The 21,387-nt window shown below is 42.2% G+C and overlaps 1 protein-coding gene across 3 annotated transcripts in view; it reads left to right on the top strand.

Moving 5' to 3' along the window:
* Positions 1 to 21,016, top strand: part of HTR7 (5-hydroxytryptamine receptor 7) — a 101,959-nt gene extending 80,943 nt beyond the window's left edge. For 2 of the 3 annotated variants that reach the window (XM_061635462.1, XM_061635463.1), the window contains exons 3-4: positions 1,260 to 2,009; positions 18,803 to 21,016. In XM_061635462.1, the coding sequence (XP_061491446.1) occupies positions 1,260 to 2,009; positions 18,803 to 18,845 (793 nt within the window). In that variant the 3' untranslated portion in view covers positions 18,846 to 21,016. The remainder of the gene's footprint in view (positions 1 to 1,259; positions 2,010 to 18,802) is intronic. The other variant, XR_009763974.1, reaches the window with a different exon arrangement.
* Positions 21,017 to 21,387: the final 371 nt, after the last annotated feature.

The raw sequence follows: 21,387 nt of genomic DNA, 5'->3' as shown, positions 1-21,387 counted from the left end.
AAGCACTCTTTCCCACGACCACAGAGCACTTTTTTAAAAAGCCATTGTAAGCTAATCAAACCATGGAAGAAAACTGTGGGTTCTAAAATAGCTCTTGTAAGAAGTGTGACTTGATAATGTCACAAAATACCTTTATTCATTTAAGCAGAATGAAAACATTTAGCTTACTTTGAAGTTGATTCTGCCGCATTTAGAACATTTTAAAATATCAAAAACTAACATTTTCATTTAAGCTGCTTTGCGTCTCTCGTATTTTACTTTGAGGAATTCCTCCCTATTCTACACCTGAAACTTTAAAGGCAAGGTTCAAATGGTTTTTTTGTTTTTTAAACCCACAGAGGTATTAGGGGCAATTAACTCAAACCACACTTGAAATGAAAATTGGACCAAATCTTTTTTTCTGATTTGGAACACAGCCTGAACCACTCTCTGTAAGCCCATCAGAAACTAAAATAATAATTATTGGGGTCAATGGGAGATTTCCTCCCAATGCAGAAGCCAGTTTCGGAGGAGGATTATTCTCAGGACCGACATAAAGAAGGAAAGGGTTGGATTCCCCCCTCTGCCATTTCTAATTTTGGTCATTATGAGTCCTCTAGTACATGCTATTTGCATTTTTTAAAAACATGCACATTTAATGTCTAGTTTGGCTCTGATTGTGAAGATAAAAAGCCTTGTATTGGAAATGTGAGAAGACAACATTTCTGTATACTGCAGAGTTATTCTTCCATGCTATAGCGTTTAGCCAATTTTTATAGCTGGTAAAAGCCAGCATAATGCTGTAGTTGTATATTGAACAGTTAGTTCCAAGACAGGCTGCCAGTGGTGGTTGGTGGCTCCATGTCAGTGGCTCCATGTCTGCTCCAGGTTTTATTCTGAAATTTTGAGCAGCTATCCAAGGTGCAGAACCTATTGTGCCTGAATATGATTTTGCTGTAAATCACACTAAAAAGAGTTGTGTAAATGAAACCAAATGTTTTACATGAAATCATGCAAAAAAAGAGAGAAAATAAAACCTAGTTAGTGCATGCATTATCTTTTACTCTCCTGGGCTTGCTTGTTAATCTAGAAATTGTGTGGTTTAAAGACCACACTAATATGAAATGCAAACTATTTGTTTCATGTTTTGTTTGCAGGTGAAATCATTCTTATTTGTTACAATTCAGTCTATGACATCCCCACAGCAACTCACAACCAAAATCATTTTGTCCACAAACTTACTAATAAATGCACATTAACCTTGCTTTCTTTCTTTCTAGGTATCTTGGGATCACTAGACCTCTCACCTATCCTGTAAGGCAGAATGGGAAGTGTATGGCTAAAATGATCCTTTGTGTGTGGCTGCTGTCTGCTTCAATTACTTTGCCACCTCTCTTTGGGTGGGCTCAAAATATTAATGATGACAAAGTTTGTTTAATCAGCCAAGACTTTGGTTACACGATTTATTCCACTGCGGTTGCATTCTACATCCCCATGTCAGTGATGCTTTTCATGTACTATCAGATCTACAAGGCCGCCAAGAAGAGTGCAGCCAAGCACAAGTTTGCTGGTTTCCCACGGCCAGAAGAAAACGAAGGAATAGTTTCAGCAAATGGCATCGCAAAACTACACAAGGAATCGGAAGAGTGCACAAATTTTTCACGGCTGCTGAAGCATGAACGGAAAAACATTTCCATCTTCAAGAGAGAGCAGAAAGCTGCCACCACCCTTGGGATTATTGTAGGGGCCTTTACTGTATGCTGGTTACCATTTTTCATACTTTCCACTGCTAGACCCTTTATCTGTGGGACGTCTTGCAGTTGTATCCCACTGTGGGTTGAGAGGACATTTCTCTGGTTGGGTTATGCAAACTCTCTTATTAACCCCTTTATATATGCCTTCTTCAATCGGGACCTGAGGACAACCTATCGCAATCTGCTGCAATGCAGATATAGGAATATCAACCGTAAGCTATCGGCCGCAGGCATGCATGAGGCCCTGAAGCTTGCTGAAAAGCCAGAGTTTGTTCTGTAAGGTCATTTGCCTTTTACTATATTTATTCACTAGTTTGTTGTATAAGCTTTCTCTTCCAAGTAATACCAAATGCAGATAAAGCTGTGTCTAGGGATGAAAGCATCTGTCAGTTTTCTTAGTTCTCTGTTTCTAATTTTTCCAATTTTAAATTCAGTTCTCCATGATTATGCAGTAATTAGCGCTTTAAAAAAAATTCTAATGAAAATGAGAACATTTTAGTGCAATGTCTCTTAACACTAGGGTTGCCAGGTCAGAAGCATCCCAAAACCTGAGATTTTAGGGGCAGGCCCAAGTGATGTCACGGGGCGGGCCCGAGTGATGTCACGGGGCGGGCCCGAGTGATGTCACGGGGCGGGCCCGAGTGATGTCATTAAGCATGATAGATTAAGCATCAATCACAGTTGCTTGGAGTGTACAAATAAAAAAAATATCTGACTGGAAATTAAGCTAGACATCTTAGCTAATAGATGGAGCCTGGGTAGGGAACATTTAATCTAGCCTACTTGCTTTCGGCAAGAAGGATTTAAGTGCCTTCAGGCCAGGCCAGTCACCAGAAGGCCACTGTAGGAAGAAAGGAGCCTAGTGTTGTGGAGATGTTAGATGGGAGCATTCGGGAGTAAAGATGGATGCCCCTGAAGGCTGCAATTCTAAACACACGTACTAAGGGACTAAGCCCCCATAGAACTCAACAGGACGTACTTCTGAGTAGATATAGTTTGGATTGTGCTGTTGGTAAAGCTTGACCAGGGATCCTCTGCAAAGACATCCATATCCAAGCAGGGTTGGCAACTCCCTGCCTGGAATGCCCTGCCCTTATCTTTTAATGTGGCTGCTCCAAACTTCTTTACAGATTTGACCCTTCACTTCAGAAAGAGGTCTGAGAAATGAGTAAGAGTAAGAAGATTCTCTACCCTTTCTGTCTGCATAGATGCCCTCATCCTTCCCCTGCGCCCAGCAGAAGCTCTGGGCCAGGCGGGATGCAGTGGCATCTCATAGAGGATACCCTCCCCTTTCATGGGGTGTATGATTTGTCCTGTCCCAGAGCAGATTTTGGGGTGGGCACCCCCAATTACTTATTTTTCCTGTATGTCTTTTTCTGCTTTGATTTTGTATAGATGCACTTTTCTGTGCCCTGCGCCCAGCAGAAGCTCTGGGCCAGGCGGGACGCAGTGGCATCTCGTAGAGGACACCCTCCCCTTTCCTGGGGTATATGTTTTGTGCTGTGCCAGAGCAGATTTCGGGGTGGGTACCCCCAGTTACTTATTTTTTTCTATGTTTTTGTCCATTTTGATTTTGCATTGATGCACCTGTGTGTGCCCGATGCCCAGCAGAAGCTCTGGGCTGGATGGGATACACTGGCATCTCGTAGAGGACACCCTCCCCTTTCCTGGGGTATATCATTTGTCCTGGCCCGGAGCAGAGTTTGGGGTGGGCACCCCAGTCACTTATTTTTTCTTGTATGTTTTGGTCTGCTTTGATTTTGCATAGATACCCTCCTCCGTGCCCTGCACCCAGCAGACACTCTGGGCCAGGTGGGACGCAGTGGCATCTCGTAGAGGACACCCTCCCCTTTCCTGGGGTATATGATTTGTCCTGTCCCAGAGCAGATGTTGGGGTGGGCACCCCCAGTTACTTATTTTTTCCTGTATGTTTTGGTCTGCTTTGATTTTGCATAGATGCCCTCCTCCGTGCCCTGTGCTCAGCAGAAGCTCTGGGCCAGGCGGGACGCAGTGGCATCTCATAGAGGACACCCTCCCCTTTCCTGGGGTATATGATTTGTCCTGTCCCAGAGCAGAGTTTGGGGTGGGCACCCCCAGTTACTTATTTTTTATGATTTTATGACATCATTATGTATTTATGATAATATGAGAAGCCTGATGATTTTGATTGCATAAATGTATTGTTATTCCTGATGGGGAGAGTCCCCCGATCATGGTGATATATCATACAGGGTACCCCAACATATATTTTGGGGTTCAGAGACATGTTAAGTTTGGTTCGAAGTTGCTGTAGTTGTCAACTCTTCTTTTTTAGTATTTTGAACTTTCAAGCAAATAAGGAACTGGGAACTAGGAACCAACTTCAGCGTCGTATCAGTTAAATAGATTAAACAGTTGCGGGGGGCGGCTGATGTATTGGTGTATATCTCGGGAACCAGACCACCTAGAAACTTTTTTTTTTAATTGAAACTGAGAGCCCGGAGATTAAGGGGTGCTAGTCGGAGAGCTGGAGGGGTCCCCCAAAAACCGGAGACTCCGGCCAAAAACCGGAGACCTGGTAACTCTACTTAACACATACATTTTTGTTTGCAATTTTGACTAACGTACACATTTTTGCAAGCAATTTCTCCAGATATAATCTCTTTTTATATGTTATTTCATTAATTCATTCATTTTTAGGCACACTTTCCCCTAATATAATTAATTTTGTAAACATTCTTTGGTTGGAAAACTGAATTGGAAAATTGGGGAATGTGTGAATTTTGAAGGATGGCTATGTTTTAGTTCTTATACTGTTTTGGAAAGTATGAATTTAATAGACTTGGCTTTAAATGCAAACTTTATCAAATTTTCCCCCAATCCCTAGCTAAGTCTAATTGTAGTATTTTTTTTCAGTTGGAGATTTGTCAGTTTTATACCAGTTTGTTGTGGCTTCTATCCAAGAAGCCAGTGAATTGTATTTGGTGAGGATGCTAAGGATTCTGTTAGAGATCCCTAGCTGCTTTCCCACTCTAACCATAGTTTCCCAGGAAGACAGAGTAACTGTTAAAGTCAAGTGTGAGTGCTTAGCACCAAACTTTGATCAGTCATCACTAGATACCCTAGTACCAGAAATCTTTACATTAAAGCAATTTGTATGTTTGTATTTATTATGTATTGTTATTGGTCCAAATCTTAATTTAGGATCTACATCTGATGATCTGCCAGCAGGTAGCTATAGAAATTTGTATTATTTGGTGGCTACTCATAATCTTATCAGGAGAGCCGAGCCACTCAATGGCTAACTGGAACATTAGGCCATATGGTGATCTTTATTACACTGTTACTATTCCACACTTCTAATAGTTGTTATGGGTACTTTTTTAAAAAAAGTTCTACATTGTTGTTAGATGCTACAGGTGATTGGCTCACAGTGTGATTTCCTGCACTCTTCAGATTATCAGGAAAATACAGTGAATGTTCCTTGGAATATTTTGTTAGAATGATTAGGTGCATGTCTCCTAGGCTTATTTTTCCCTGTTTCTTGAAGTTGAACTTGAGTTGCATTTAGAAAGCATAAGCATTTTAAGAGGGATAAAATTGAATAAAGAATGTTTTTATGGATCACAACCTATGACTGGAATCTCAATATTATTTACTCTGGAGTAGTTTCAAAGAGCTTTATATCATAAGTGACTTTGAAGATTGCAAGGCCCACTGAAGCTAACTTCTGCAAAGGGTGCATGTTGAAGTATTTACTTGACTTTATTAAGAATTGCAGGGCCATAGGCCAACACAAGTGCATAAAACAGGTACAGTAAAATTTATATAGATTTAAAACAAAATGTTAAAACAGACAACAACGAATCCGTAACTATTACATGAATACAACCCATCTATTTCATAAGACAGATTATAATTAGCTCGAAGTTTTCGCGCAGCAATTGCGAACAAGGATACATTGTAGGTCACCTCCAAATTGGAGTCAGACGATAGGAAGGTTATTTTGTCCTCTACTGAATTAAGCAAGTAGGTATCTGTCCATTTCCAAAGGAATCTGGATCTGGGATTTTTATAGATTGGACAGTAAAACATTACGTGAGGAAGGTCCTCCGCCATATTAGAGCCACAAATACAGAACCTTTGATCCTTGGGGATTCCAGAGATCCGGCCCTCTCTATCGGCGTTAGGGAGAGAGAAAAAACGTAGAGCAGTAAAAGCCTGTCTAAGTGCGAGAGGGAGGGGATGTATAAGGTATAAGGAACATTGCTAGTCAAACTTAAACCTCCAAAACCAAGGGGCAACCTTAGAGTTGATTAAAGCTAGTCTGTCTAAATTCATAGAGTGGAGAAAGACAACCTCACGGAGCCAGTTGTTATTTGGAATTGAGGTAAATTCCTGTAGAGAGATATGATATCTATGTATCAGATCATCTAATTTACAACCCCATAAATTGAAGGAAAAGGGGTGATCGAGACAGAGTTTTAGGATTTCCCTGCCTTGGAGTGCATAGGTAGATCTAAAGAATTTCATGAGGGTAAGATGTAAATGTGCACACAGCGGGGGGAGGCCTGTCTCTGCCCGTAGCATTGCTGCTGATGTACCCGGAGGAAGGGACAATAAGCGCCTAAGAAAGTTGTTTTGGATAGATTCTAGGAAGGTTATATTCCTATTGTCCCATCCCCAAACGGAGACTCTGTACATTATCTGTGGGAGCACCTTAGCTTTAAAGATTTTTAAGGCTGGAAGGATCTGATTACCGCCTGTAGACCGATAAAATTTTAGAATAGCACCCACTGTTTTTGCCGCTAATGATTTAATATATTGAAGATGGCATTTCCACGAGAGAGTATCCGAGAAGTATACTCCCAAATATTTATACTCTCGGGGCTGCTCTATCTGATGATCTGCCATATGCCAACGGTGGCCTTCGAATCTCTTCCCAAAGACTAAGACTTTCATTTTATCGTAATTTATTTTTAGCTTTTCTCCAATACAAAAGGACTGTAGGTTTCTCAGCAGCTTCCGTAGTCCAATGGGAACTAAGGAAAGAAGGACCATATCGTCGGCGTACAACAACACCAACACTTTCCTTTGCCCAATGGAAGGTGGAAAATATTGAGGGCCAGATAGAGCGGGGATGATGTTATTTAAGAACAGATTGAAAAGCAGAGGAGCTAAAAGACAACCTTGCTTAACACCCCTCTCTACCGCTATCGGTTCAGACAGAGCTCCAGAATGGTTTGTTCTAACTAAGGCATAGGTATTATTATATAGAGCTCTAATAAGGAATAAAAGATGAGGGTCAATATTCAAGTTGAACAGTTTAAGCCATAGGGCATTCCTGTCTACCGAGTCGAAAGCTGCGGCCAAGTCGACGAAAGCAGCATATAGATGTTTTGTGGGACCGGCGATGGTTTGTTTTGCCAAGAAGTGGAGAGTTAGGCAGTGGTCAATTGGGGAAGAACCTTTTTGAAAGCCGACTTGTTCAGGGTGGATAATCTGGTAAGATTCCACCCAGTCTACAAGCTTATTGAGAAGAAATTTACCGTAGAGTTTGGAGGCAACATCCAACAAACTGATCGGACGAAAATTTGACGGTATGAAGGGATCACCTTTTTTATAAATAGGGATAATAATATTACATGGAGTAGTTTCAAAGAGCTTTATATCATAAGTGACTTTGAAGATTGCAAGGCCCACTGAAGCTAACTTCTGCAAAGGGTGCATGTTGAAGTATTTGTGATCTTCAGATTTAACCAAAATCCTTGCTCATCTTGTGTTGCAGACAGGAAACTAAAAAGAAAGAAGCAGTGTTATTTTGAGAGGTATGTTATATTAATATTGTCTTAAATAATCAAAAAGACAAAAATAAATAGTATCAATTATACAACAGGGATGAGGAAGCTGTGGCCCTGCAGGGTGATGATGGACTCCAACTCACATCAGCCCCAGCCAGTATGGCCAATAGTCAGGGATGATGGGAGTTGGAGTCCAGCAACATCTGGAGAGCCACAGGTTCCCCAGCCTTGTTGTATATGATGTGATCCAGAGGGTCTCGTTAGGCATGTGTAAATATATGCATACTTACACTAGGGCATGGATAGCCAATGTGATGCCCTCCAGATGCTGTTGACTACAAATCCCATCGTCTGAGCATTGGCCATGGTGCCTGGAGCTGATGGAAGTTGTAGTCCAAAACATTTGGAGACATCATGTTGGCTACCCCTGCACTGGATTGTCATTTTTTCCTTTCTTTTTAGCAGCAGGATGTCATTCTCTGCCAAGCCACTTCTGGTGCTGCTGTGTATTTGTGGGACAGTATCTTCAGTAGCACAAGGGGGCACTTCTGGAAATGTGGTGCTCACAAGTCCAATGTGCTCTTACCAACTTCCCTGCATAGCCCTCTGTACATGTTGTATAGTTGAGAAACAGGATCACTCCCTCATCTGCTGTTAGTGGGAATGAGGCCCGTCTGATCTATTCAGGTGTTTGCCGGCGCATTCTGTTGGCAGGACTTTGTTGGGAGCATCTGCTTCTTGGTAGCAAAATTGGCCACAGGGGTTCTCTTTCTCAGCCATATTTCTGAATAAAGTAAGTTGTTGTGTTCTGTCTGCCTTCCTTATTGGGGCATGAAAGCAGTCAAGTGAAAGTGATACTAGACACAAGAACACAACAAACAGTGTAAAGAGTAATGTAAGGATTGTTAGTTTTTATTTTTACTTGCTTCTCTAGGGTTTTTTTTAGGGGGATGTTACTTGCTTTTACCTTGTGGTATTTTGATACATTTATCAAAGGGGAGGAGATTGGATGGGTGGGCACTGGGCAGAGGGGAAGCCCCTTTCCTTTCCAAAAGGAAAACATTGTGAACAGTATCATTCTTTTTCAGAGTTTCCCCCACCTTTTAATTCTACAGCAGGCACATGTAGCCTCCCACCCAAATTTAAACTAAAGCTGTCCCTGGCCACATCCACACCAGACCTTTATTCCACTTGAGACAGTCATGGCTTCTCCCAAAGAATCCTGGGAAGCATAGTTAGTGAAGGGTGCTGAGAGTTGCTAGGAGATACCCTGTTCCTTCACAGAGCTTGAATCAGAGCGGCTGACTGTTAAACCACTCTGGCCATTGGAGCTCTCTCAGGCAAATAGGAGTCTCCTCTCAGCACCCTTCACAAACTACACTTCCCAGGATTCTTTTGGGGAAGCCATGACTGTCTAAAGTGAAATAAAGGTCTGGTGTGACCCCTGATTTGGCAAGCCCAGCAGCTATGAGTCTGGCTTTTAGAACACTGACCGTTGGTTCTTACTGAGCATGCCCGGCCTTACCATTGAGTTTAAATTAATTAAAAATCAGCCAGGCATTTTTTTAAATTTTAAACTGCAGAAGATGAAGTTCAGCATATGGGGTAAGGTCAGTAATGGGATTACAGGTACTCTGTGAACATGGCTGATTTTTAATGAATTACAACAGACTATGAGAACTCTGACAGAAAAAAGTCCAAAAGGGGTCTGGTTTTTCTCTCTCTCTTTTTACACTTTGAACTCAAGATTCTCTCTGACTGTTTTCTATATTACCATGAAAATTTAGAGGGTTGTTAAGCAAGCGTTTTTGAGTTCAGGACTAAGTTTTGTAACGTTTTGTTTTGAAATGAGCTTATGGGAAGCATCAGAATGGTATGGGGGTATTTTCAGTTTAACATTGTGGAATGCAAAAAATCCATGCTGTATAATTTAAACTTTCCTAAGATGCTACAAAGTCACCAAATTGGAGTGATGAAATAATGAATTGGTTCTTTGACTATTTTTTGCTAAGAGATAGTGATTGGTGTGGTGTAGGTCTGCTCTGCTAACAATATATCCATGGTGTCTCTTACTGGCTGAATTCATGTAACACTAAATCATTCCTATTCCTCCTTCCATCTTTTACTTTTCAATGGCTTAGCAGTGCTGTATCTGAACTGACAAAGTTCAATAAACCACAATTAATGTTAACCACAAATTAGATGCTTCAGAGGAAACAACAAACTGCAGTTAAGCCAAAACTGTGAATCAGGGGTGGCCACTCTGTGGCTCTCCAGATGCTGCTGGACTACAGCTCCGATCATCCCAGACCATGAGCTGTGCTGGCTGAGACTGATGGGAGCTGTAGTTCAGCAGCATCTGGAGAGCCACAGAGTGGCCACCCTGTAGTAGGAGAAGAAGAGGAAACATGAGAGCCCAACGCTCACTTAGACTCATTCCAGCATGTTTACATCATGCTAAACTATGTTTCAGTATGCCATTCAATTATTGTTTATTTATTTATTTATTTATTTATTTCATTAAACTTATAGACCGCCCCATAGCCGAAGCTGTCTGGGCAGTTCACAAGAACAAGAACAACATTAAAAATACATAAGCATATATACAATATAAAAACACAATTTAAAAGTACAAAATATTAAGAATTAAAACACTTCCAATAAATGCAACATGATTAAAATAATTAAAATGCCTGGGCGAAGAGGAAAGTTTTAACCTGGCGCCGAAAAGATAGTAACGTTGGCGCCAGGCGTATCTCCTCTGGGAGGGTGTTCCACAATTCGGGGGCCACCACTGAAAAAGCCCTTTTTCGTGTTGCTGCCCTCCGAGCTTCCCTATGAGTAGGCACTCGGAGGAGGGTCTTCGATGTTGAGCGTAGTGTACGGGCAGTTTCATATCGGGGGAGGCATTCCAACAGGTATTGTGGTCCTGTGCCGTGTAAGGCTTTGTAGGTTAAAACCAGCACTTTGAACCCGGCCCGGAAACATATAGGCAGCCAATGCAAGCGGGCCAGAATCGGTGTTATATGGTCGGACCGTCTGGTCCCCGTTAGCAGTCTGGCTGCTGCATTCTGCACAAGCTGCAGTTTCCGAACCGTCTTCAAAGGCAGCCCCACGTAGAGCGCATTGCAGTAATCTAATTTCGAGGTTACCAGCGCATGAACTACTGAAGCAAGGTTCTCTCTGTCCAGATAGAGACGTAGCTGGGCCACCAGCCGAAGTTGGTAAAAAGCACCCCGTGCCACTGAGGCTATCTGAGCCTCCAGCGACAGGGATGGATCTAAAAGAACTCCCAAGCTACGAATCTGAGCATTCAGGGGGAGTGCAACCCCATCCAGAACAGGTCGAATATCCACTATCTGGTCAGGAGAACCACGCACCAGCAGCATCTCAGTCTTGTCTGGATTAAGCCTCAGTTTGTTAGCTCTCATCCAGTCCATTGTTGCAGCCAGACATCGATTCAGCACGTCGACAGCCTCACCTGAAAAAGATGAAAAGGAGAAATAAGAGTTGCGTGTCATCAGCATACTGATGGCAACGCACTCCAAAACTCCTGATGACCGTACCCAGTGGCTTCGTGTAGATATTAAAAAGCTTAGGGGACAGAACTGACCCCTGCGGAACCCCATATTGGAGGTCCCAGGGTGCCGAGCAATGTTCCCCAAGCACTACCCTCTGGAGACGGCCTGCCAAGTAGGAGCGGAACCACTGCCACGCAGTACTGCCCACTCCCAAATCAGTGAGTCGTCCCAGAAGGATACCATGGTCGATGGTATCAAAAGCCGCTGAGAGATCAAGGAGAATCAGCAGGGTCACACTCCCCCTGTCTGTCTCCCGACAAAGGTCATCGTACAGGGCGACCAAGGCTGTCTCCGTGCCAAAACCGGGCCTAAAGCCTGACTGAAATGGATCCAGATAATCAGTTTCATCCAAGAGTGTCTGGAGCTGGTTGGCAACCACTCGTTCCAGGACCTTGCCCAGGAATGGGACATTAGCTACCGGCCTATAGTTGTTAAAATTTTCCGGGTCCAGGGACGGTTTCTTCAGGAGTGGTCTTACTGTCGCCTCTTTCAAGAGGCCAGGGACCACTCCCTCCCACAAAGAAGCGTTAATCACCACCCTGGCCCAGCCGGCTGTTCCAGTCCTGCTAGCTTTTATTAGCCAAGAAGGGCAAGGATCCAAGCTAGAAGTGGTTGCACGCACCAGTCCAAGCACCTTGTCAACGTCCTCAAGCTGTACCAACTGAAACTCATCCAAAAAATCAGGATGATTGTTGTTGTTGTTGTTTATTTCTACCCCGCCTTTCGGCCAAAAGGCCCTCAAGGCAGCTTACAAAAAAACACAAATATAAAAATACATCAATAAAATACATCAATTCATCAAAATACTTCAAAATACATCAATAAAACAATACAATTTACAATTTGCAGTAGCCAAATCTAGCTGATTGTGGTGTCAAGTCCATCCTAGGACTAGATGGACCACAGGCATAGAACTGGTGAGATTATAACAGGTGTGGGAAAGCATTGGCCTTCCAGATATTGCTGTACTACAACTCCCATCATCTTTGGCTGTTGGTCATGCTTGCTGGGGCTGATGGGAATTGTAGTTCAGCAATATCTGGAGGGCCAACACTTTCCCACTGCTGCATTATTGTAACAGTGTTGTTGAAAAATTAGGCAAAATTTATTTTATTTTATTAAATTTATAGCTTCCCCTTCGTCGCAGAAGGAGCCCAGGGCAGCAAATAAAACACTAAAAACACTCTAACATCTTAAAAACAGACTTTAAAATATATTTTAAAAATCTTTTTTTTTAATAAAAATAAGCTTTAAAAACATCTTAAAACGCAATTCCAACACAGATGCAGACTGGGATAAGGTCTCTACTTACAAAATTGCCAGCAGTCTAGCTTTTTAAGGGCAGGCACATTTGTCAATTTGATTAGGATAAAAACCTCACCCAGAATATGGAGACAGGAGGAACTGTGTGAGGCAAGCAAAGGACTGGAAAGCTGAGCTGGAATGGAAAAGATCCTAGGAGATATGGAAGATCAGATGTAGGGTAACAAAGAAAGGGTGCAGAGTAGGCCATATACAACCAAATCAGTGCTGAGATGCTTCCTGCAAGCTCCCACAGCAGAATGCAAGAGACAAATGAAGGTGGTGATGGTGGTGGTTGCACCTGGTCTGCCTTCTCTGTGGTGGCTGCTGTTTGACCTTCTGAGAGGCACAATGCTGTCACCACTAAAGGAGGCAGGTAATACAAGGAGAGGGCATTGTCCCCAGCCTTGTCTCAGAGCTATATCCCACACAAAGGTAGCCTTAGCCCCATAGTCTTTGAAATGCTTGTCAGTCCTGTAAACAAGGGCTGGGGAATCTGTGGCCTTTCAGGTGTTGTTGGACTACACCTCCCATTATCCCTGGCCTTTGGCCATCCTGGCTGGGGCCAGTGGAAGTCTGGCAACATCACAGGTTTCCCATTCCAGCCATAAACAGTATCATCCCACTATATCATCCCTATGTCTCTCTTTCTGTAGGACCAAAATGCTCACAAACACTTTGACCTGGGGTTTAGTATTTTGACTTAAGCCCTGTTCAGCTTTGAAGGTTTCGATTTGCAGCAGCCCCTTAGGACAGTCAACCCCAGGAGGCTTATGAAATCCACAGGATCCCAGAGATCCCTTGGAAACTCAACTGGCACAGCTGGTGCTTCTGTTGATGCCCTGCTCACTCTGTGGAATGCATCGCTATTGCCTTTCTGTTGCACGTGAGCACTATCTGCTATTAATATTTAACATTTATTTAAAATTGCCTAGCCGAGTGTGCTAGGGCTGTTAGTTCATGTTAACAGGAAGAAAGCTTGTGCTGTAAGGGGGTTGATTGTCACTGTGCTGTTTGAAGCCACCCTAAAACTTAACATCCTGGAAAAACCTAAGTGTAAATAGAGGTGATGTTGGTTTAAAATGTTCACCTCCATTTTTAACAGCCTAAGGCTAAATATCAATCCACCCATTTGTTTATATTGCTCTTTAGACCGCATGAAAGTATAGGTTTCAATTTTCCACTCTACAGATGGTGTTATATACTGTTCCATATTTTTTTCAGAGTAAGAGACAAGCCAAATGATTTGCAATAAATCTACTGCAAGCAATCACTGAGCTGCGGATTTGCTTATGAAATGGATGAAGTCATTGCTTATTAGAGGCACTTTTTGGCAGGAAAGGGGGAAGACTGTGTTTAAAAAATAATGCAAAATTATTACTGTTGCACTTAAATTTTTTTGTGGATGGCTAAGGTAGGACTGATTGGGACTGATACCTGTGGAGTTTATGGTTTGGTTCTTAGTAGGTGCACAAGCCAAACGATTGAATTCAAAGGCAGTGTGGGGAAAATTGGGGAAACGAAATGATCTTTCAAACCTTTGTATGAAGAGTAACCCATTGCAGCCCATGTTACAGCTCTTTTCAGTATCAGCACCATCTCTCTGGGAAGCATGATGTGAGGAAGAACTATGGCCTGGGGATTCCCACTCTACCAGGGCAGTTCTGGGAAAGGCCTCTTTCTCCAGATTCCAAGGGGCCTGTTTTCATTTATGTCAAGTTAGTCTTACATCTAGGGTGTTCTGCTTGAGACCCACAACCACTGTCTTCCTGAGGCTTGTCACCCTTTTCGTTTTTTTATTTATTATTTGACTTGTATCCTGCCCTTCCTCCCAGTAGGAGCCCAGCTGCACCCTTGGCTCCTTCCCTGTTTGATTCTGCTGGGCTCCAATCTCACTTGTCAAATAGAGCCTTCTTATTCCAAAAGGGACAACGTCTGTCTTCCTTAAAAGGTTCTGTGGGACTTTGCTTTTGAATAAGTGTGCCTAGAGTTGTAAGAGGTCTGAAGCAGGCCAATGGCAGGTTTTTGAGTCTTAAGTAAAGCAATACACACTGCCATCTATAGGAGGGTGGTGGTGCAAGACCAAATCCAAAGTCCAAAATTGTATAACAGCACCATTAGTTTTCTAGAATGTCTCCTTGGTTAAACATTGCATTTTTCTTACTCCCTGGAACTACTGCCTTCTACATGGCTTTTCTAGATTTGCCTCTGACCCATATCTGTGTCCATTGGATAGGGTCTTTCAATACGGCAGTGAAGTCTGAGTATCTGGAAATGAAGCTGTTTCTTTTCTTGTTCTTCTAAGTCTTGAATTTCTATCTGACCTTTTTTTTTGGGGGGGGGCAATAATAATAATAAATTTTATTTTTCAGCCGCCTATCTGTCCGGGTTAGGGACACTCTAGGCGACGAACAACAAGAATAAAAACAATACATATAGATCAACATAATCAAATTTTAAGCTAAAAAATCATTCATTAATTCAGAACATAAATTAATCTGTCCCAATCTTGTAGGCCTGCCTGAACAGCCAGGTCTTCAAGGCTCGGCGATAGCTGGACAGGGAGGGAGCATGTCTGAGATCGAAAGGGAGAGAGTTCCAGAGGGTGGGGGCCACAACAGAGAATGCCCTCTCTCTGGTCCGTACCAGCCTAGCTGTTCTCACCGGTGGGACCGAGAGAAGGCAACTCAAGAGAAATTATTTTCTTGCAGAAAGCACATAAATAAATCAAAGAATTATAAAGTAGAGGGTACCTTAGAGGCCATCTAATTGCTTAGTGCAAGGTCACAATGTAGAATGCTTCTAATCAAGCAACTGATTTCTGTAGCTAAGCTTAGGCTGACTACTTTTTGTGACTTTCAAAAGAATACATATTTGTCTCTTACATATTTCTTATATCTGAGAAGAGAATCCCCCCCCAGTGATTAGTACAGTCCTCATACTTAGCTTTGGTTATGTAGGATTAAAGTACTACTTTATTTATTTATTATTACATTTATATCCCACTTTTCCCACACGGAGCTCAAGGTGACATACAAACATACTTCTCCTCCTCCCAATTTTATCCTCACAACAACCCTCTGAGGTAGGTTAGGCTAAGAGAAGCGACTGGCCCAAGGTCAGTGAGCCGAGCGGGAGTTGAATCCTGGTCTTCCAGGTCCCAGTCTGACACCCTAGCCACTACACCACACTGAAGGAGGTAAATAAGAGATCTAGATGTGTTTGGTCATAGAGGAAGGTCATTAAAAAAATAATCCTGAGAATTATATACATTGTTTTGGTAGAAAGAGATAGTCAGATATTAAAGAGAGAGAAGAATATAAATGATCAAAAGTCTTATATAATAACAAATTTAATTTCTTACAGGCAAGCATATGGTTCTTACTGATTGCCAGTCATTGTTAATATAAAGTAATAATGTACTTCTTCGAGTTCATTTTTTGTTTTGTTTACTGACCTTTATTATTTATTATTTTTCCTTCCCTATGAAACTAGTTTTGACCTTGGATAAAACCGCATGGTTAGTTAACTTCATTTCTAATGCTTGTTCTATTTCAAAACTAAGTTTTTGTTTCTTAAAGAAACAAAACCCTGTAAACTTTCATTCCTTAGTATGTTTGGTTCATGTATCCCTGTCTGCTTCTCCGCCCCCAGCAGAGTCGGATGGTTAGACAGATTGGTGTACCTAGGAGCATACTGCGTGCACAACAGTCTTTTTGCTAGCTTGCTTGTGTTCGTTAAGGCGAAACTACACACTACAAAGAACATGGAGGTGCTGCTGAAAACACCAGCCCTGGGTTGACTCTCCTTCCCTGCCCCACCACCTTTAACAGCTTTAATGATGTCAGCCTCCTGACATCATTGCAATGTGCATTTCCCCAGCCCGCTCTACATAACCAACTGGCGGAAATGCACTTAGTTTGGAATGATGTTGGGATGCAGTCTAAGTTAAATGAGATGATTTTGGAGAGAAAGGGAAGCCTCATTTTCTATGTAGCATGTAGTTCTACCCTTAGAGCCAAATCCTGAATCTCTGTACGTCCAAATGTCTAGTAGCAGGCAAAGAAACACTCACCCTCTGTTGTGTGTGTGTGTGTGGAATTTCCTCTTCAGTTTCCTTAGAAAGGGAAGAAGAGTTGATTTTTACCTTCAGCGGACTGTTCGTAGGCTTGAATAGTTGGTTAATTGACAATAGAGGAATCAATATCCTTAATGACCAACCGCATCCCCCTTTTGCATGTGAAAAAGGACTATATGTGATCAAAAATCTTGTTGCACAGGAAATGGTATCCTGGCTCATCCATATTGGCTCAACTCAGTCCTGTTTTTCTACCACCACTAGAAAAGGTAGCAGGATTTGGCTCCCTACCCACCCACCCCAATTATTGTGACACTGTTGCTTTACCTTTCTCAACAAGCAGAGCTAGAGAAATCATTCCGTTTCCTCCGTGTCCACCTCAGAGGTTTAGGTGTCTTACAATGCAACCCAATGTGTGTTTGTTCAGAAGCTTCACTGTGGTTGGTGGTGCTTCTCCATCCATAGCAAATATGTGTAGGATTGCAATCTTAAATGACTTTTAAGCTCTACCCACAATTTGTATATAATTAGAGAAATAAGATTCATTTTCAACACCTAAGCAGGGAAGTGTTGGTTCTTAGTTTCAGGGAGAGGAAAACTCTCTTCTCACCAATTTAGCTAGAAATATTTTCTTCTAGAAACTTTAGAGAAGGCTGAACTCCATGTTGCCACAGCAAGCCCATGTTTCCAAACGTATGATTGTCAAGGTTAACCGAGGAGTAGGGCATCTATAAAAAAGAATTAGCAGTGGGAGGTCATTGACCCTTTCCAGGCCCACTGCTTTTCTTCAGTAAATGCCCCCCCGCAGTGTGTTATTCTTGGAGCCCAGTTGGGGGGAAAATGGGTTTTAAAAAGCCCACAGGGCTACATTTCTATGGAGAATCAGCAAAGGAACTCGCCCATTCTGCCCTGAAAATGCACCCCTTTCATTGGGGTTACAAGGCACACGCAGAACTGGGAACCCCGGATTGCATCCTAAGAGAAATTAATGGAAGGGGAGTTGCTTTAATAAGACACATTGAACAGATTAAGCCTTAATGAATTAATCATTAAGGGAAGAACGACATCCTGCAAAGCAATTAGAGGCATGGTTCTTAAGACCAGTTAACATGAAATTCAGAGAAGGAAAGTTTTACATTTCTACCTTCTCTCTGCAGCCACCTGTGACCCCTGAAAAGCCTCTGGAGGGAGGAGCCCTTCTGACTAATGTGGGTTGTGACACCTCTGGGTGTGTGCGTGCACACACACACGCAGGTGCTGCAGGGCAGGAGGGGATAGGAAACTTCTATGGATTTCATTGAGTTAACTTGTTTTGGGTTCAAGCCCGATTTGTGGAAATTCCACCCTCCCCCAACAGCCCCCCCAATAGCCAATCCCACATTATCCAAGAGGAGGCCCCCACCCTCCAGAGATGCTTTGGAAAGGAGGGAAAAGTTGCCTTCTGTAAACTTCTTTAAGTTAACTTATTTAAGGATCCAAGCCTCTGTGTTTGCCTCATAATATGTAGTCCTGCCATTAGTGCAGGAGTTGCTAACCTTTTGGGGCCCATGGGCTCATTTGCAAACTAGATAAACTGTTGCGGGCATCACATCCACACCGCAGCCAAGCACACACTGCAGCCAATTCAATAGACTACTTTGGAATGCTTCCTTTGAGCCTAATTTCAGCATGGGGAGGGGAGAGGACCTTGGGGGCACCAGGAAAGGCCTTTGAGGGTGCAGGTGCACCTTTGGGCACTACATTGGTGAAACTTCCCAAACTTTCGTTTAGGTTTGAGCGGAGGTGAAGCTATGTCAGCCACTGTTCTGGCAATTTGGGGGGGGGGGCGCAAAAGTACCCTTTGCCAATTCACCTTGATCCCAGTGCCTGAGACAGGAGATAGCAGTTCAATGTCTTGGTCACATGAAAGTGTGTGTGAGAGACCAGAAAAGATATATATAATAATTGACTGATTAGTGGCTAGTACAAGCTCTGAGCTTGTGTTTGGTGGGCCAAGTGGGTTCATAACTTTGCTGTCTCCAAGGCATTAGGCCTAAATGCTTTGGCCTGTCACCTCTCCATTTGACCTGTAGATCAAGTTGCCTATTTTTGAGCAATACTGAAAAGGTTTCCTGTTGATCCCACCTTGCCTTCTGAACAGATCAAATTCTGTTTGTATCTTGAATTCTGTCCTTCATAGGGCCAGTTCCTAAAAGTCTCCTATTACCCATTTTGTGTCCTGTCTTGACATGTCACAGGCTTCCCTGTGAAGTGAAGGGATGCTGTGTTTGTAAGAATTACAGCATATTCATTTTGATTTTTTTTTTGTGGTTTTATTTCTTTAAACAGGAGGAGCTCTGATTACTCAAGAAAAAAGAGCCATGACTTATGACTGGATGCAAACGAAACAAGTCATATATTGACAAAGCCCTGCTGGGCAAGGGACAGCACTGAAGATTCAATCCACAAGGAGGACCTGATGGGTTAATGAAATACACGGGATCCTCTTTGGAAGGGAGCATTGTAAAGAAAGTCAATGAGCCTGGTATATTGTATTAAATGTACTTCTGCTGAATATAGTGACATCTCTTTTTATCTCTCTTTTTTTAAACTGAACCAATGACCATTGTGTACAAATAAACTGTTTTTTCGTTTGTTTGTTTAAAGGTGCTGCTGGTGGGGAAACAAACTGCATTAGCAATAAGCAGTTTGATGCATGACAGAAATGGCAAGGGGGATGCCTCTCAAGTATGCCTTATTGGGTGGAACATTCTGATGTTGTCCCGCGCAACCATTGGCTTTCCAACCTGTCCCTGCTAATTGTCCTTGGAAGTTTTTTTTTTAAACCTTTCAACAAGAGCAGGCAATATTTTGCCACATGGGTGGGTGTTGAGGTTTCGTTTTCATGGAGAAACAACCAAGAGGCATGCAATGGAAGCAGAATAAACCATATAGAGGAATTGGAGCCTGAGCAGCTTTCCATCAATCAGTGGAAATTACAGAGACCACTTTGTTACAACTTTTTGGTCATTTGTTTCTGACAAAAAAGGCAGGTATCAACACAGCTTTAGTTTATTTTCTACACTTTTCCTCTCAGCTTCTTTTTTGTTCACTTCCTTTCCAACTTGTTCCTCTTCCTTTTGCTCAGCATCATGGGAAGTGTAATCACCATCAGATTTATATAGATAAGCTTTCTTGGAAGTCTATGATTTGCAGATTTGTCCCTTAGTTTGCAAATACAAACAGGAAAGAAGCAGCAAATATTCAGGAAGGGACTATGACGCAGAATGAATTTTGCAGGGCTGTTAAACAATGTTTTTCAAGCAAAGGATTATATTTGTGACTATGCATTCCACTGCAAGGTGCAAAATATTTTGGGGCTGGCTCCAATATACAGAAAATTATCCAAGCTTATCTCATTGAAAAGATACAGCATAATCCTAAATCCAATTTACGCTCTGGTAAGTATGTTTAGGCTTGCAACCGTATAGCCAAAGTAGATGTGACTGTGTGTAAAGTTTATGTTTTTTAAAAAAAAGCTGCTGCAGAGGGAGCAGAACCGAAACTCTAGTGATGGGAGTTTAGTTGCCCTTCCCATCCCCACAATATAGTCAAAAATTCTCCCAAGACTACCAATAGCCCTGGAATGGAAACTTACATTTGAAGATTTTTGTCAAAACTGCAATGGGAGATGGAAATTTTAAAATCCCTGGGCACCACAGTTCTGATCTTGCTTGAGCAACCCCCCATGGCAAATATTTAAATTGTTTAAAATATACACATAATTGCTTAGATGCAATTAACATCACATCTAGTTTGACCCTTGGCCATTGACTAACTTGTCCTGTTGATTTCCTTTGGGCCTTAGTGCAACTAATATTAAACTGGTTTGCACATAATGCCAAGCCATGAGCTCCTGAAAAGGTGATTGTGACTGCTTTGCTCTGTATCATGATCCTGCTGCTTCACTGCTATGAGCTAAGCCATGGTTTGACTTATTGTTTCATCTGAACCCAAGTTCACAGTTTGTATTGCTCTAGATAAACCACGAGCTGTAACCAGTTTCTTTTTGGGTTTACAGCTCATGGTTTGTCTGGAGGAGCCAAACCATGAGCCTGAGTTCAGAAGACAAACCATAGCTTAGCTCCAGGTAGTGTGGCCACAAGAGAACCAAGGGAGGAGTGCAAGAGCACTCATGCTCACACACTTGTACATGGTTTGGCTTAGTGTTATGTGCAAACCAACTCATTTTTAGTACTGGGTTCAATGTCTGGCTGAAGTAAAAGGGGCAAATGGATAAAAGTAAGGTGTTGAGCTTTCGTTAAAAGTGGTCATTGTATGGTCCAAAATGGTAAAACCAGTTGTCTTTAACATAGAAGGTGGTTTAAATGGGAGATAGTGGATCACTGAACTTTTTAGGAAAATATAGGGCTACAGTGAATTGGTTGCTGATTGTTCAATAAGCAAAAACAACATATTAAACACAACCCTTAATTTATGTGTCTGCTATCCTATTTTAATGTTATTTTGGGGTGTATTAAAATGTGTTAATAAATTATATGAATGGTGGTATGATTTCAGCAGCTTTTTGTGTACTGTGTTGCCTGTTCTTATGAGTGAAAACCCCTTTTTCACTTAGCTTCATGATGATGAGGATCAAGTCTGTTCTTTGTAATGATAACAATAAATATCAGGCAGATAACATTCTGTCAAAGTTTACCAGGGGTCCATCCTTACATCATTATCAGCATTAATTACTGTGGTGCTTGCATATGTAAATGCATACCTTTTGCTAATTCAGGCTGATTTCCCCAAAGGGACATGCTAAAATACAAATGGGTCTGAATGGAATGGTAGAATGAGTGTCCTTCACTCATCTTTGTGTCCATCGCCTTTATTATTATTTTCAAACAGGGAAGAGGGAATGCTCTGGT

Source organism: Rhineura floridana, chromosome 7 (assembly GCF_030035675.1).
Source record: "Rhineura floridana isolate rRhiFlo1 chromosome 7, rRhiFlo1.hap2, whole genome shotgun sequence".
Classification (NCBI taxonomy): domain Eukaryota; kingdom Metazoa; phylum Chordata; class Lepidosauria; order Squamata; family Rhineuridae; genus Rhineura; species Rhineura floridana.
This window is presented reverse-complemented; position numbering and strand designations above follow the sequence as displayed.